This window comes from Dromaius novaehollandiae, chromosome 2 (assembly GCF_036370855.1).
Source record: "Dromaius novaehollandiae isolate bDroNov1 chromosome 2, bDroNov1.hap1, whole genome shotgun sequence".
NCBI lineage: Eukaryota > Metazoa > Chordata > Aves > Casuariiformes > Dromaiidae > Dromaius > Dromaius novaehollandiae.
This window is the reverse complement of record NC_088099.1, coordinates 140,909,255-140,925,624: the sequence shown is the minus strand read 5'-3', so window position 1 is coordinate 140,925,624 and position 16,370 is coordinate 140,909,255. Positions and strand designations below refer to the sequence as shown.

Here is a 16,370-nt window from a genome sequence, read left to right as displayed (position 1 = left end):
CCTCTATTTAGACATTATATGCACTTTGCAAAATACTTGGAAATAACTACATTAGATTTACTCAAGGATACTGAGAACTGAATATGGTTCATTTTTAACTGAAAGTTAGGCAAAAATGTCATGAATAACTCCTTAAATTACTATTATCTAACTTTTGAAAGTTCATAATATCATAACCTAAAGATCTTGATTTCTCCATTTGCTGTACTTTTCTATTATTTATTTTAAAAATATAAACAGGGAAAAAATGGATTATGTGTTCATGCCCTTAAAATCATAACAGTAGACTGTAACTTTGTAAACAGGTAGCTCAATAGCTGGTGACACAGTACTTTGCAAGCGAAGCAATATCAATCCACTCAATAGTGCCTGTTCAGAATGCCAAGGAATATTTGGGTTGATATTTAACGGCATTTATATATATTCCTGTTGCATGAGAGAGGTAAAATAAAAGAAAGAAAATACAATTTATTTGCTTAGAAAGATAAAATTCTAATTTAGGTAAGATTTAATCTCAGGTGAATCAGAGTCAGATTTCAAAAGAACTCTCTAAGGAGATGGGTCTGTAGGAAGCTTGCTTAGGAAGGTCCTAAAGAAAACTTTCCCTTGTGCTTAGAGACTAGAAAAATCATAACTGAACTGATGTTGATGTCACAGATGAGGATGACAAGGAAAGATAAATGCCGTATCTATGCCCAGTTCCTTCTGTCCTTTCAATAACAGGCAGATGAAATACTTGAAATCACAGGCAGCAGAAGTGGCCCTGTGATTTCTCCTAGTCCAAACAACCCAATACACTTCTTTTGCAGCGGTGGAGTTTATTGAGTGAACTACTGTAGCCAAGAGAAGATGGCTTTCCTTGGATGCCAGTCCTCCCTTACTCAGGAGTCTGTGCTCCCGCTGGAGGAAAAGCTCAGTTCCTTGCAAAGCTCCTGCTGAACTATTATAGACTGCAGCACAGTTTATTTAGCATGACCAGCCCAAAGTTCAGTTTTCCTTAATACATCAGACTATAATTTGCAAGAACAGCCCAAAGTTATCAGAAAATTAATACTCAGGAATGTTACTGGTGATATTCTTTTTTTGTTCAAATATGTTTTTTCTAAGGTTTGCTGTTGTTTTTTTAACTTAATATTCCATAGAGTTTCCAAACCACTTCTACCTACTACAGCTCCAGATTCACTGTTTTTCCTAGAACATTACACAGACCTTGAATCCTTTATACATCAAGTGACGTTCCTCAATGATGCATTGGATGACATATGGCAGATATGCGAATAGTAATAATAAAAAAATTAATAGGACTCAAAGAAAGGAGTTCTAAAACAAAATATGTGGCCATTAAATTTCTTTGTACAGCATAAAGACTTTAATTAATTTTACACAGTTTTCTAATGTAAGTTTGGCTGTTTTTAAATACAATGCTCATACCAAAATTTGATATACCTAAAGAAAAATATAAAGTCTATGTGAAGAAAAATAATGTTACCATTTTTAAACCTGAATGATAAGCCAAAATTTGGAGCCCAGGAGGATTTTTTTTTTTTTTTTTTTTTTTTTTTTTTTGCCTCTTCTGGATGAATAAATTGGTGATGAAGTCTGATTCCCTTGAAGCAATGTTGCAGATATGTGAAGTCCTGGTTTCCTGAACACGTGAACTGAACAAGAGAAATATGTGCTTTTCATTGCATCTCTAAATGTCTTTTGGTTAATTTTTAGCCCAGTAACTTTCTCCGTGGGCTAAACTACCTGTGTTTCCCTATCTGGTGAATCTTTTTCTTTCTGCTCCTCAGCTGCATGGTTCCCCGCAGGGCCGAGGAACAGAAACCCAAAGCAGCGGGGTTTCTGCTAACCCGGGGCTGTGAACTGCAGTGGCTGAGCGGTTGTTTGCTACCCTTGCTACCAGGGCATTCGCCTTCATTAGGCAGCTGGGTCGGTGGCTGAGGTTGTAGCCTCTTCAGTTTTCTTAGAAAGAGTTATCAGAGCTTGCAAGTAAGACAACTCAGTCACACTGGGACATTTTTAAAACAATAGCCAGTGAAACCCCTTAGCCATGGTTAGCTGTGTGTGGAGGAGATTATTCTTCTGCTATCTTATTCACAGTCATGAAAATAAGCTAAGGGTAAATGAGCTCCTAACAGCTATCTTGAATGATGCCCGTTTTCCCCCCAGCTTTAAAGAAACATGAACTAACTCTTAAGAATAAATGACTCCTGAAATATTTAGTAATCTAAAGTTCCCTTCTATGAACAGGAAATTTAAAACATACAATATCTAGATTTTTCCAGGTTATAAAAATTATCCAATCTCTATTTGGAAAAAATGTTATTTTACATTAATATATTTCTTTTTTTCTGAGATTTCTGATTGTGTTTTTGAGAAAATTAAATAGGTATTGCACTGTTCTTCAAGTCCCTGCTAGATACTGCTGTTGTATTAATTTGAAATTACTTCCCTTAATTATACCCTGATATTTGTTATTGCTTACAGGCAAACTGCAGTTCATTACATTGAGTGAGTCAGTACAATCACATTCATATACATTAAATATAGATCCGAACCATCATAGTTGTGAAATCAGTGAAGACTGAGTTAATCACTAGTCTTGCATCCTCTGGTGATACTGCCAATAAATGTATGGCAGCTGTGAGTTTCTTGCGTGATGATGACTTAGATAGAAATTCAGAGATTTGTGTAGTGCTTTAGTCAATTGTATTTTCATAGTCTGAGTGTTTATTTAGAAGCATCTAATTTTCTTATTGTGCTCAATAGTCACAATATACTAAAAGATGCTTACAAAAGAATCTTCATGCTTTTGAAGCCTAGAAGAAAAGGTCTCTCTCAATATCTTATGAGCAAATATATTTGAACCAAATTTTAGCTGCTCTACCAAAAGCATCTGAGACAGAAACTTCTATCCCCAGGTCAAGAGCTTCAGACGAATCAGAAAACTAAAGCTTGGAAACTGAGGTCTCTGCCTGCAGCAGTAGCATTCCAGGGCAGGGTCATCTGAGGACTACCAAGCAGCAGACTCTGTTTGGATATAGACTGCAAACAGATTTTGCCCCAGTCTTGTCATGGTTCCAGACACATGAGGAATCCTACATGTCTATAAGAGTTCCCATATCTCTGACCTCTTTCTCTGCCATCTAGGTGCAGCTGCCATGCACCACCACACTTCCAGTCACAATGGCAAGGAGTGCCTGGTTCGCTAAGAACAACCAAATCACAAACATTTTGCTAATGTTAGCCAGAGTATCCAGTCCAGTATCTCCGGCGTGGAGGCCTGGAACATGGCCCACACGTGTACATATGTTCCCAGACTTAGCAGCAGGAACCAGAAACAGATCTGATAAAGAAATGGTGAAGATTATTTTTGTTTTGAGGAGGAAAAATATGCAAAGTTATAGCCACTCATTTTCTGCTGACTTACAGACAGAGGTATAGTCTGTTATTTCAGTGGCCTCATCTTGCACATACCAACCTCCACTGAGAGCAAACATTAGCCTGCAGCTAAGAGCTGGCTGTAATGCCCAATTATTCCCTGAAACAGACAATCCTGTGACAACAAAACTGTGCTGCAAATGGTACATGCACACCACAAGGAAAGGCACAAAGCTGAAGCCCCACTTCAGCTGAGATGTAATTCCTAGATAATTACACTGTTGCCCACAAACTAAAAGGGTAAAATGTAAGAGCATGATTGTGCCCCTTCCTGTCAAACAAGACCTGAAAAGTGGACTTTCTGAGTTCTAACCTGATTAGGTATATAATATATATTATGTTGTTTTCCTCTCCAAAAAATATTTTTAAAGTATTAAAGCCACTTTTGCCTAATGTAGTCAATGTGAAAAAGAATCAGGAAACTTACTATATATTGAGAGTTGTTTCAGCTCTATGAAATTTAAATTATTACAGTTCTTTTTTATTGATAAAACATCAGCAGCTTAGGTTTCTCTTTAGGTATCTAGCTATCTAAGTAAAGATTGCAAAGGTGAACTTATACACATATAGCACCCAATTCTAAATCATGACAGAGAAAGACAAATTACCCCAGCCTTATTTAAAACATCCTGCAAGGTCAACTTTATTTGGTTCTGTGTTAATATGCTCATTTATTTCCATGTCCATGAAGCCTGAACATCACGTTTCAACAAGAATATGAAAGTTCCTTCTGGATGTCTTGGAGTCTGGCAGCCTTCTCAATTAAGGCATTGCATGTTTACATGCTTAGCTTTGCTTATTGTGGACATGGTAGAGAGTTCAGCACTGGAGTTTGGATATATATTTTTCTTCCAGCAAAGTATCCATTCACGAAAATGCTTTTCAAAGTAATATTTCTTTGTGGGATTGCTCTGAACCCACCAAAGGGAAACTGGGGGGTGGAGGGACATCATCTTGATATATTGCAATAAAGTATTTCTGTTTTGGGAACTAGGCTGTGCAGACTTTTATGAATAAGAGAAGAAAGAATCACAGTCTGCTGCTTGATTTTGGGGGGCTTTTACTGTAAAGCTATAGCTGTATAATCAAGTTTATAGATTATAAATTTATGGATTATAGTTTATAAAATTTTACTGCTAAGGCTCTCATTCATGCCAAATGAAGTCATGAGACCGCTGCACCAAGTCACACTGCAGTTACAACTAGTCCAATAACCTGTCTCCAAAATCAGAGGTCCTACAAGTAGTGGAGCTTCCTCCTCAGCCTCCAGGCCAGACTGGTCGGTCATGTTACCAGGAGAAGGCAACTTGATGGGGGAGCCCATTGACTAGGGCTGTAGGACTTGTGTCGGTTCCTCCTTGTCTCCAGGCAGGGCAACACTGAGCAGTGTCCCGCAGCTCTGGGGTATCCCTGGACCTGTGGATTTTGCTGGGGTGATCTGCTCAGTGTCTCATTCCAGTTTTGTTTCTGTACATTTTTAATCCTTTAACTCTCACTGCCCTTCCATTTTCTTCTTTGCTTGCCCCCCCATAATTATTTTTCTCTTTCTTCACTTATTCTTTTAGTCTTTTCCCTCCCCTGGAGGACTTTAAGGTTTTGTGAGGTTTTGGGCTAACACCTGGCCCCAAAAGGAGATTTCAGTAGGAACAGATCTCCAAAGCAAACAAATAAGGAAGAGGATAAGAACAGACAAGTATTTCCAGAAACTTACAGCAACAAGCACTTCCTGTGCCAGATATAATATATTTTATAGGCTTTTGAATAAATTTTCTTCCATGAATTTCTCCAGTTACTTCTTGAAAACATGTGAGCTTTAATCATTCAGTATCCCATAACAAAAAGTTCCATGTACATATTATGTGAAAGACAATCATGTGTTGTTAGCTTTTAACTGGTTCGCTTCAGCTGGTGCCCCTCCATTTTTTGCTGGAAGAGAGAGTTACTAGCTCTGTATCCACACTCTACAAGCCACTTACGACTTCTACCACATTCTCCTTCAGTTATTCTTTTCATAGGCTTAAGTACTCCTAAGGTATCCTCATAAGGATGCTATTCCACACATTTGGTGACTTTCTCTGTTGCTTTTTCAGTTTTTTTTCCTTGAGATATGGGATTTAAGATTTTGCACAATATTTAAGCACATCATGAATTATATTGTGGTACAATTTTTTTGTGATTTCCTCTCTGTTCCTTCATAATAATTCATAATATAGTATTTTAATTTTGACCACTAATGGGCAAGCAACATTTCCTGTGTGTTTTATTAAAGATTTACTTGAGAGCTTACCTTGAACTGGCATGGCTATCCTAGAAGTTGGGAGAAAAGACAACTCTAGGGTGATGAGGGGGAGAAGGGGGTTGGGAAAGAGGAAAAAAAGGAATTGTCCTTCCTCAAATACAGTCATCTATTGAATGATTAGAGTGGAAAATGCTGTCTTGAATTTAATTATTGAGAGTTTATGGGGATATAAGCAGTTTTTTGTTTGGTTGGTTGGTTTTTGTTTTGTTTTAAATATCTAAGGGAGCATATAGTCTTTACCCAAAAGCTAGTGTAACTGCATGGTGTCAGTTGAAGGAGCTGTGCTGCTCTTCCCACTGCTGTTGGTTGTGGACTACCTCCATAGCTACAGCATGGATCAGCTAACAGGAGGTCTGATAGAGGGTTGTTTTGTTTTGTTTTCTCTTTGAAATCAGGCTTCGTTTTCCATTGGAAGACCTGATTGAACTGATTCATCCTGTGACCCTACGATCACTGGACAGAGAAGTGATAGGATTTTGTTTCCAGGGAGCAATGATGAAAATAAAAATAGTCCTTTTGCCATCAATCCACAGCCCTTCATGGCTGCATGCATCCTGCTCACTGTATGTGGGAGGCCTTTAACGCATGTGTGAACCTCTTAGTACAAACCAGCATAATGGTCAAGCCTCAATGAATTGCAGTTAATAGGGCTGTGTTGACTCCACCAGCCTAGAGACCAGTCCAGTCTTAGATTCATTAGGAATATTAAGGTTAATTCCATATAGGAATTTCAGGTCTATATTTAAGTGGAGAAGAAAGAGGAAGTGTGTAGCTGATTAGATGCCTCACATTAACATTAACAGAAAAGTTTTAGCAGCTAACAGAGTATTGCATTTCTTATTTAGTTCTCTAAGATTTTGAAGCAAGAAAAGCCAGCAATGGCATAACAAGAACACTCAAGCTATCCAACTACTTACAAAATAAATCCTTTATAACAGAATTCCCCTTCTTTAGCACTGCAGGAACTGACTAGGTCTTGGAAAATGATGTTAACATAGTGAGCTTTCAACCTCTCAGGGGCATAATTATTTACTACCTAATAAATTATCAACAGTTATCAAGTTTGCTTCCCAATAAATCTAGCCTTAGTGACCGGTAACAACAATAATACTTCGATTCACTGTGCATTTGAAAGACATCACTTAGGAATACCATAAAGTGGTCCTCATTAGTGAGCTGAAATAGAATGCCTTATGGCCCATTTACAAAGAGATAAGGACACTTAATTATCCAGCTGCAATATAGTTTCTTAATAGTTTCTGCTTGAGACAGCAATTTTGTGAGTAACTAGCCATTCACTGAGAGATGAAAACTAAAGAAGTCTTTCATAAACTGCCTCGAGAGAGATTAAGCTGCGGGTCTTATTATCTCTAGTGTCCATATTTCTTTAATTGATTTTTACTTTTTCCATACAGACACCCTAATGTGCATTTACTGTTTCCAGCTGAACCATGGTATGCACACAAAGAAATTTTTCAGTAACGAGCTATTAGGGTGACACCAGCAGTGTTGTTAGTTGGTTTATATAGCCTGATATCCCCTGTAATGTCTTTGCTGTGAGTGAATAATACCATTTTTGCAAAGCAGAGTGAGGAGGGAGTTGGCACTGACATATCCCATGAAAATGAGGGTAGGTGATGGATTTCAGTACTAGCCATCAAGAACTGAAATGTAAAAAAAGTATTTATGTAGTTAAGTTATTCATTCTTCAGCACTAATAAATATTGACCACTTGCTGTCATGATGATCAAGTTAACAGGGATAAAAACAGGTGGGTCACAGCTTGTTTTTTGAAGAGTTTAAATGTCTTCCCACTGACAGAACTTTTAAATACTGTATGTTTCAGTTGAATTATTTCAATACTATCTCTCTACTAAACCACAGTCTGATTTGATTTTAATTAACATACTTGGTTGTATTTTATTATACATCAAAACTTGGAAATTAAAATTCTAAATCATAAAATAAAAACATTTTCATACCTTTCTCAGGCAAGGATAACAATGTTACTTCTTTAGTCTTGGAAAACAAGAACATGAGATTCATCTGTCCTAATATGGATGCTGACCATATAAACATCAACACTAATCTTGTCATCTTTTATAGATAATAGAAGAAAAAAAAAAAGGCACTTTCAGATACAATTCATGTCATTCTAAGATAACTCACTTGACAAAGTGCCTTTGTTGACTCTGAAGATGAATAGATCTGACCTAGACTGTTTGATCTGTGTTAGGTGAATCAGGTAAGACTAAGTCCCCAAATTTCCTACTTATCTTTCTGAGCACCTCTGAAAAATGCATATGAACACGGTAAGTCTCCAAAAGAAATGGGGACCTATAGCATCTGAACGAAGTAACCAAGAAGCACAAAATAAAACCAGTGCTGATGCATGAGCTCTAATGAGCACCTGCCTCCAGCATAGCCCTTTCTACCCAGGGAGGCCACTGGCTCCATGGGGCTCCCCTTCGCAAGACAAGCGGACCCCTCTTCAGTGACACTAAAGGCAAAATTAAGATTCAGGGTTTGCCCAGCTTTCAGAATACAGATACAGGCAGATCAAAAAGTGGAATGCATGTTTGTAACACTGACAAATGCTTTGTGACTTGTGGGTGGAAAAATCCTTACGATGTTTTTTGATAGTGATCTTCTATTACTTTTTAAATGAAAGGTATTTCTTTTATTGCTTTAAAATGCTTTTTTTTCTTTTTCTTAATAAAATGTAATTACTTGCCCACAGAATCTCTAAAGCAGAAGGAAGTAGAAAGAAACTGAGCAGATGGATATTTTCTGTATCCTCAAGACACGTGTATTGTCAACTTTAGCTGAAAAAATTTGCTTTGACATTTTTGGGGATCAATGTTGGGCCTAATGACAGAATAAGGTAAGTGTGGAATGTAAGACAGCTTCAATGCATTAAATGAGGTTCTGTTCAAAACTCTGGTGCAGTCACTCCAACTTTGCCAAGTCAATTTAATTATGTGTTTTTAATTTATTCTTAATTAGTATTTCAAAAAATAAATTTTATAAGAAGTTTGGGAATTCATAGATGAAAAGTGTCATGTTTTGTTACTACCCTGCAGTGTGTTATAAATTATTGGTAATAAAAATGGAATTACAGCTATAAGAAAGAATATATCTGTCAGTTTGTTCAGGCATTCTTTTCTTATAACCGTGTTTCGCCACACTTCTGATCTACCTCAGACCTATAGCTCACGGCCAAAGTTGGTCAGAAATATCTGTGTGTCTAGGAAAAATCTTATTTTGCTTGCTTCTATGTTACAGAAGAAAAATAATGTAGTGACTGTCATGCTATACTTTAGGTTCCTGCCTCATGAATAAGGTCTCATCACACTGGAAAACAACAACAAAAAAACCCAAAAACAACAACAACAACAACAAGAAAAAAAACTAAAAAACCCCACTTAGTAGTGTTAAGGAGGAAGCAGAAAGCAGAGGCAGTGGCTTAAGGAAGGAAAAGATATTGTTAGGAAGTGGTGCCAGACAGAAAAATGCTATCATCTCAAAATATATCTCAGATGAATACAAATATTATTCTCTCTGCACAGAAAAATGACCAAGAACCATATCATATGGCCTGATTCTTACTCTACACTACTGTCTAAAATGTATTGTGTCCTAGTTGTTGTACTCAAGTATATGTTAAATCAATATAATATAGAAAATTTGCCTTGATGAGCAAGTATTAAGATTTAAAATTACCTTTCAGAACACCTGAATATGATATTCTATCCTGGGATTCTGACTTTTTTTATTTATTTTTTTATTTTTTTTAAAGTACTGGCTCATATTGTCTAATCTGCCTTTGAAGTCTTTCTAATCAAGTAGGCCAGCATCTCTGCTTTGATAATTCCACTAATGTCAATGGACTTGCCCCTGTGTCTGTAACCTGCAGGTCACTTCTTTGAAGTTGTAGTTCTATTCTCACTCACTTCCCCTCAGTATAAATTTTAACATCACAACTGTGATCTAAGAAATAGACTAGGCTACTTACAGTTTAGTGTCCTGAATAATGAATTGTTATGCCTTTTAGAAACAAGTATTCCTTTAAAAAAAAAAAAGTTTTGATATATTTGATTTTCCTGCACAATTTGCTAAAATATGAAAACTACCCATAACCCAGGAGATCTGTAGCTTTTCAGAAATGTCAGAGCCACTAATGTCAGAGCCACAGTTATTTACTTCATGAACTCAGTAGGCACTTCCAGGGAGGTAAATTCCTAGCATATATGTGTATTATTTTGAGAATTAAGGCTAACTTCTTGTCAGCATTCAAGAGGAAGCTAATGCCTCATTTCTCTCCTACTAGGAGGTCACAAAACCAGACATTAATGAGAAAACTTTCTCTACTATTCCGTTAGTCCTCTGAAGTATACAACTTTAGACCAAACATTTTAACAAGCTATATTGTTATGCAGTCTGACCAACAACATAAAAAAAAGAACACCCCAAAACAGGAAAAATGAATAACCACATGGATAAAGATATATCCCCACTGGATTTTTACATTCCCTTAGGCTGTGGGTAGGAGCACTTGAGCAGCTAACCTAAGTTATGAAAACTAATGCTAACACAGTAGACACTCTAGATCAACTTTCTTCTATGGGACAAAGCAAAGGACAAAACTTCCTTTGAAAAGAGCTGTGACTTTTCACTGGGCACATTCCATGGCATTTGGTTTTAAACATAATTTCCCAATGGATCAATGTAATTTCTGAATTATTTGGTTTGGACTTGTGTGTACTTCTCTGGTGATAGCATTATCTGTTGCTCAACACTGTAGTGTAATATTTTTTTGAAGGACACCCTGCAACGTATTTGTATGTCTCTCTACTTACAGTACATATCCTTTTGTAAGTAATACTTCTGATGTGGAAGCTTAGAAAGTGCTTCAATAATATGATCTACTGTGTTGCAAATATATTATTCTTTGTCAGTGGCAGGAATACGTTTAAGTCAACTTAAATTTTGCATTTTTTATATTTTGAAATAGCTATAATACTTGTAGATAATGAGGAGAAGAGCACTTTTATTGGAGTTCTTGAAATTTCAGATCCGGACACACAATCCCAAGCATAACATTTGCATCCTGGGAATTTTAGAGTCTCAGGATAGGAATAAAATGTAGAAGCCAAGACTATGGAGACGCCAAGACTACCTCTGTTTCCATTCACACTCTCAAGACCAAAAAATTATTAGTGCTCAGTCAAATAATCTTCAAAGTAGTATGAGAAGTGAGCAGTTTTAATAAAAATATAATCACAAAATCTTTGATAATCTATGCAAAGAACTGCTATGATCTCTATCCAATGCTTTTTTATCTTCTACAGGTGAAGGACTTTTACAGTCCTAGAGATACTTGTGCAATATCTCTGTTGTGATTAAGTAAGCCTTCACCTCAAAACTTCTATTTCTTTACTCCCCTGTTGTGGAAAAGAAAAGACTGAGACATTTATCCATAGCTGAATTTGGAAATTACTTAATCTGTAAAAAGTTACTTTAAATTTCTACATTGTTGAACAAACTTTTCAATTAGAAGGCTAGTGTCTGAAAGCCTCTTTTTTTAGAATTTATTATTTTAGAAATTTATTGGCAGTTCCTGCCAAGATTGTTGCACTTGCCTAAAATATATATATATATATAAGCAATGTGACAAATCTATGTAGCCATAGGCACAAGCCAAAATGGGGACATGTGGGTCCCCCATGGTATCCTGCATATATTTGCCCTTTCTGTAGATTTTGTGATCTTGCAGAGTGTCTATTTTTAGGAAATAAATTTAACTGGAAACCTAGAATAGCTCACTTGGGGACAGAGAGGTGAGTGGTATTTTGGAAATTAAAATCACCACCAATTCCAAGTTTTACAGGTGACCTCTATCTCAAAACCCATCTGTAGCAGAGCCAGATATCTGAAAAACCCAGGTATTTGAGATTACTGAAACTAAAAGTGGGATCTGGACTTTGTATTTAGGTCCATCTATAGTTTTAAAATATATATATATACACCCTCTGTGTAGCTCTTCATTGTTTCTCTCCTCCTCATTTCCCCTTATGTCTTTTAGAAATTCTCCTAACATTATCTAGCCGTGGTGGAAGAACCAAAGTAGATTATGTTGTAAGCTTGTCATCCAATAATAAGCATTATGTCAGCTAACCTTGTCAGAGTGTAAAGCTAAACCAAAGCAGTTTCTGTTCAACTCTGTATCTCCACACTACTCAGTAAATTCATCACAGACTCCCAACAGGCATATTTCCAAAAGCGTCTCAACTTATTTAAGTTAATCTAAAAATAAATCTTCTGATGTGATGTGCCATTACTGGAAGAAGTTTATCTCATGTTTTGTAATCAAAGAACAACGATTTTCACCAGCTTGGTTTCAGATGAAGTTATTCAGCTGTATCATTAGTTTAAAAAAAAAAAAGTGTTTTACAATACTTCAGGTTCCCTTGGCAAAGCCTGAATCCTATGACTTATGCAAAAGAGAACACCATTTTGCTATCTGTGACTTATCTTGGGGAAGATTTTCAGGTTCCTTCACACTAATAAAATATACAGACTCACATTTAATTTATGGTTGAAAATCCAACCAAGGCACTTACAGACATTCTCAAAATACCATGGGGTTTAGCCATATTTTGTAATCTCTCAGCTCCTGTTTTTGCCCTTGGGCAGTGTCTCATTTTTGACAATCTGACCTTCCAGATGCAATGCTTGCTTAGGTCATGCTTCCTTTCAAAGATGATTGACATCAGACTGAAGTTTTCAAGGGGACCCGTCTTTTTCTAGCTCTTAGAGTTTCTAATGTTTCAAAAATCCTTTTATTATCCATCCCAGTATTATCTAGGAACTCTTATTTACTTAATCAAGTACTATCTTTTATTAGTGGAAAATATCTCTCAATGTTATTGGCTTGTCCTTTTCTTTCTACCACTAGTTATTTTGTATGCTTCTGTGACACCATCCTACATACCTTCTTTCTCATCTGAATAGAGAGAATATGTTTTGGTTTTGTTTCATCATTTGAAAGTCATTCCAGGCATCTAATTATTTCCATTGTCCTATTCTATTCTGGACTACTTCAATTTCTGCCACATGCCTTATGAAATTAGATTACCAAGATTTAACACAGCAAAAGACAGGAGAGGTGTCATTGATTTATGTATCACATTTTGTTATTTTCTGTCTCGCAATAAATACCAGTTCTCACAGTATATTTTATGTTTTGAACACAAGTACACACATAAATGCTTGTGCTAGATTATCTAAACTACATTTTTTGTGTGTGTTAATTTAGAGCAGTTTCATTTGTTCTTCACAGCATGTACACTTTTCCATCTTCAACATATATTTGCACAGACTAAAGCTGGCAGCAGTTTTTGGTAAAACCAAATGCTTTAGTATTCAGCTTTCACTAGAGTGGTCTTGCACTGCAGGATAATATTACTATTTTAACTTGATCTACCTGGCCCCTTTTTCAATTGTGAAACTACTTACCAAAAATATTGTTCAGATAGTCTTAAATAGGCAGTAAGTGGAAGCATTTCTGCAATTATTTCTCTTAAAATTTTATCAGTCAAAAAGGGATCCAAGGAGAATTCTGAACATGTTAATAGGCAAAAGAACTGGAGATGAAAATCAGGTGTTAGACTACTAAATTTATATTTAGATATGTAACTGTGCTGAACATCTTTTGTTTTCATAGTTCATCAGAAGTAAAAACAGTGCTGAAAAATCAGGTTTCCAGGCACCTGAATTTGGATCCAGGAGCCCAATTTTAAACTACCACTTTTCACATACGCACTCAAAGTCTTTATAAAAAGCAGCTGATGAATGAAACTAAGTTTAGGATTTTTTTTTTCTTTGAATCAAATTCAAGATGATTGTAAAATCTGTTTTTAACCTTAAAAAGAACTTGCAATATATCTCTGTATGAGAATAATATATCTTTCATATTGATATTAATTTTAAAATGCTCCTGAGCTCTATTAGAACACCCTGAACAAAACCTAGCCAGGATTCTTTGCCAAAAGGCCATAAAACATATTAGAGGATTTGCATTGCTTCACAATATTTCTCTGTTGGTATGAGAACAGTCTACTCTGAAGGATGTTATTTAATTCAAAATGCTGGGGAGCTGCATAACAGAATAAGCAGAAGGAAACACTTAGAACGGACATGAGGAAAAGAAAAAAAAAAGTGGGCCATCAATGAGGGCTGGAGTATGCAATGCTTCCAAATGAGTAGAAGGAATCCTGGTCACTGGAGCAATTCAGATTTAAGCCACACAAGTTGTATGGGAATATATAGTAGAGAACAAGCTCACACTGCCTTGAGATGCTTGGTTTGAATGATTTAATATGTCCTTCTGCCTCTTAAACCTAATATTAAATAATGATATAGGTGATGAGGGTTTATTTATTTATTTATTAAAAAAAATCATTTAGGGCACTTACAGCTCTAGAATTGCAGTGAGCAAATATGCTGGGCTCTTTGGAGCGACAGTATTACTCGCGCGTGGCTCTCATCTGCACTTCCGCTCTCACTGAAGTAGCAGCACAACCTGCACATCTACAGTTTCTCTCCGTTTACCCTGTAGCCTTACTCAAAAGGGTTTTTCATGACACCTTCCCAGATGGATCACACTTCTCGACTTCATTTCTGATTTTCCCTAACAGTATTTTTAACCCTCTATGAGCCACACCAAACACAGCTGTTAATCCTGTTTTTCTTAGCTGCAATTTTTAGCGTATGCCTTTTCTCTTACATTCTCCCTCACATCTTTCCCCCCTCCATGCTGCATGACTTTGACCCTTTGTGTAGTTACTCATTTTTCCTTTTCAGTGTCCCGTTTCCATGCCTCAGAGTGGTCTCCATGCACCATTTGTCTCCCCCGACCAGTCCTGATGAGTGGAATTTCTTTCTGAGACATTCTGCAGTGTCATTAGCATTTGAAGATTTTGAGAAAAAATTCCATCTAAATTGCTATCTTTAAGAAACACATTTACTAACAAAGGCAAACTTCAGGAGAAGGCCTTTTAAAATTGTGTGTATACATATATAAAACATATTTTTAAAATCTATAAACGTACAGACAGCTATGACTCTCTTGACTTTCCTTACATAGTTTATTAATAGTCCTAGATATTTTGTCTACCCTTTCTTCAAAGAAATATCATTTCTATATTCTCTGCTTGTAGTTTCCTAACATACCCTAACATACCCTGAAAACAAACAAAATCTACAAAGGTAGAAGAGAGAAAATTGATCCTGTTATAAATAAAAACTCATTTAAGAGATGAGTTGGATGGCTACAGCACCATAAAGTAATGAGTTCAGATGTAAGCATTTATAACCCACATGCAAGTATAAAATGCCAGATTACTTTTGTTCATTTAGTGTCCAGTTTTCTCCATTGATTGTAAAGGAAGTCCATGGTAACTCAGAGACAGACATATTTAAAATAAACATCCTCATTTGGTCAGATTACTCCCAACAGAAGGAGACAGATGCTCAGAGGAGTAAGTTAGCATTGCTAGTTTGAAGCCAACGGCATCATAATGGCCTACATCAGCTAAGGTCATGGTACAATACGTCAATATTAAAGTCAAAAAACTTCAAATACGACTGTTGGTAAAAGAGTGAGTCTTAGCACTGCCTGAACCTTGCTTTGACTCCTCGGTTCTCAACAGTTCCTTTGTCCTCAATTATAATGTAGTTTTCTTTTTTTGGAATAGGTTCATCAAATTCTGCCTCTCCAAAAATACAGCTCTTGCATCAGAAGGAATTTACTACTCCTTTTAATGTTTTATGATTTTGCTTTCTTACCTCCTTCCTTGGAACAGAGGCTGATTAGAGTGTGAACTGTATCCATCAATTCAAGCTGCTGTTTCTGCAGGACACTGTTGTTGCTTGTTGCCTTGTTTAATTGCTTCTCTAGTTCCTGGATTATGTAGCTTTGGCGAGTAACCAAGCTTTGCAGGTTCTCTTTTTCCTCTTTCAAAGTGTCTAGTTCCTCTTTATGCCTTTCTTCCATTTCTAATATTTTGTGCTCAAGTAAACTAAAACAAAGTAAAACAATTAGTGAATATTATTTCATGTCAACATATTTACTAATACAGAAAACAGGTATTTTATTCTTCACCACAGAATTCAGTACAGAAATCATCTATTCTAAAAATGTCAAAATAGTCATACGCACTACTTCAGACAATTGATGCACTCTTATCAGGTAGCCAAACGTAACTAATCTCTAAGGCTCCATTTTGTAACATTTGCATGTCGTAGTGCTTAAACTGCATGGAAGTACCTATCTAACAGTTACACCCATCCAAGCACATGAGCATATGGCCAGCATTGCACTTGCATAAAACAAGTTTATGCAGACAAGCCAAGGTAGAACAGGACATTGAAGAGAACATCACTGGTAGTATGGATGGGTCAATATGGAAAGAGACAAAAATCAGAGCGTTCAATTAAACAAGAGTTAGTGAAGGGCCTTACAACTGAAGGTAAGCGTTAGGAACTATGCAATACTGTCAAGGGATCTAGCTGAAAATCTAGCTGAAAATCTAGCTGAAAATCTAGCTGAAAATCTAGCTGAAAA

At 36.4% G+C, this 16,370-nt stretch overlaps 1 protein-coding gene across 1 annotated transcript in view; it reads right to left on the bottom strand.

Annotated features, from left to right (window-relative positions):
- The window catches only part of ANGPT1 (angiopoietin 1), a 166,355-nt gene that overhangs the window by 63,908 nt on the left and 86,077 nt on the right, over nucleotides 1-16,370 (bottom strand). The window contains exon 4 of the mRNA XM_026119552.2: nucleotides 15,593-15,825. Within this exon, the coding sequence (XP_025975337.1) occupies nucleotides 15,593-15,825 (233 nt within the window). The remainder of the gene's footprint in view (nucleotides 1-15,592; nucleotides 15,826-16,370) is intronic.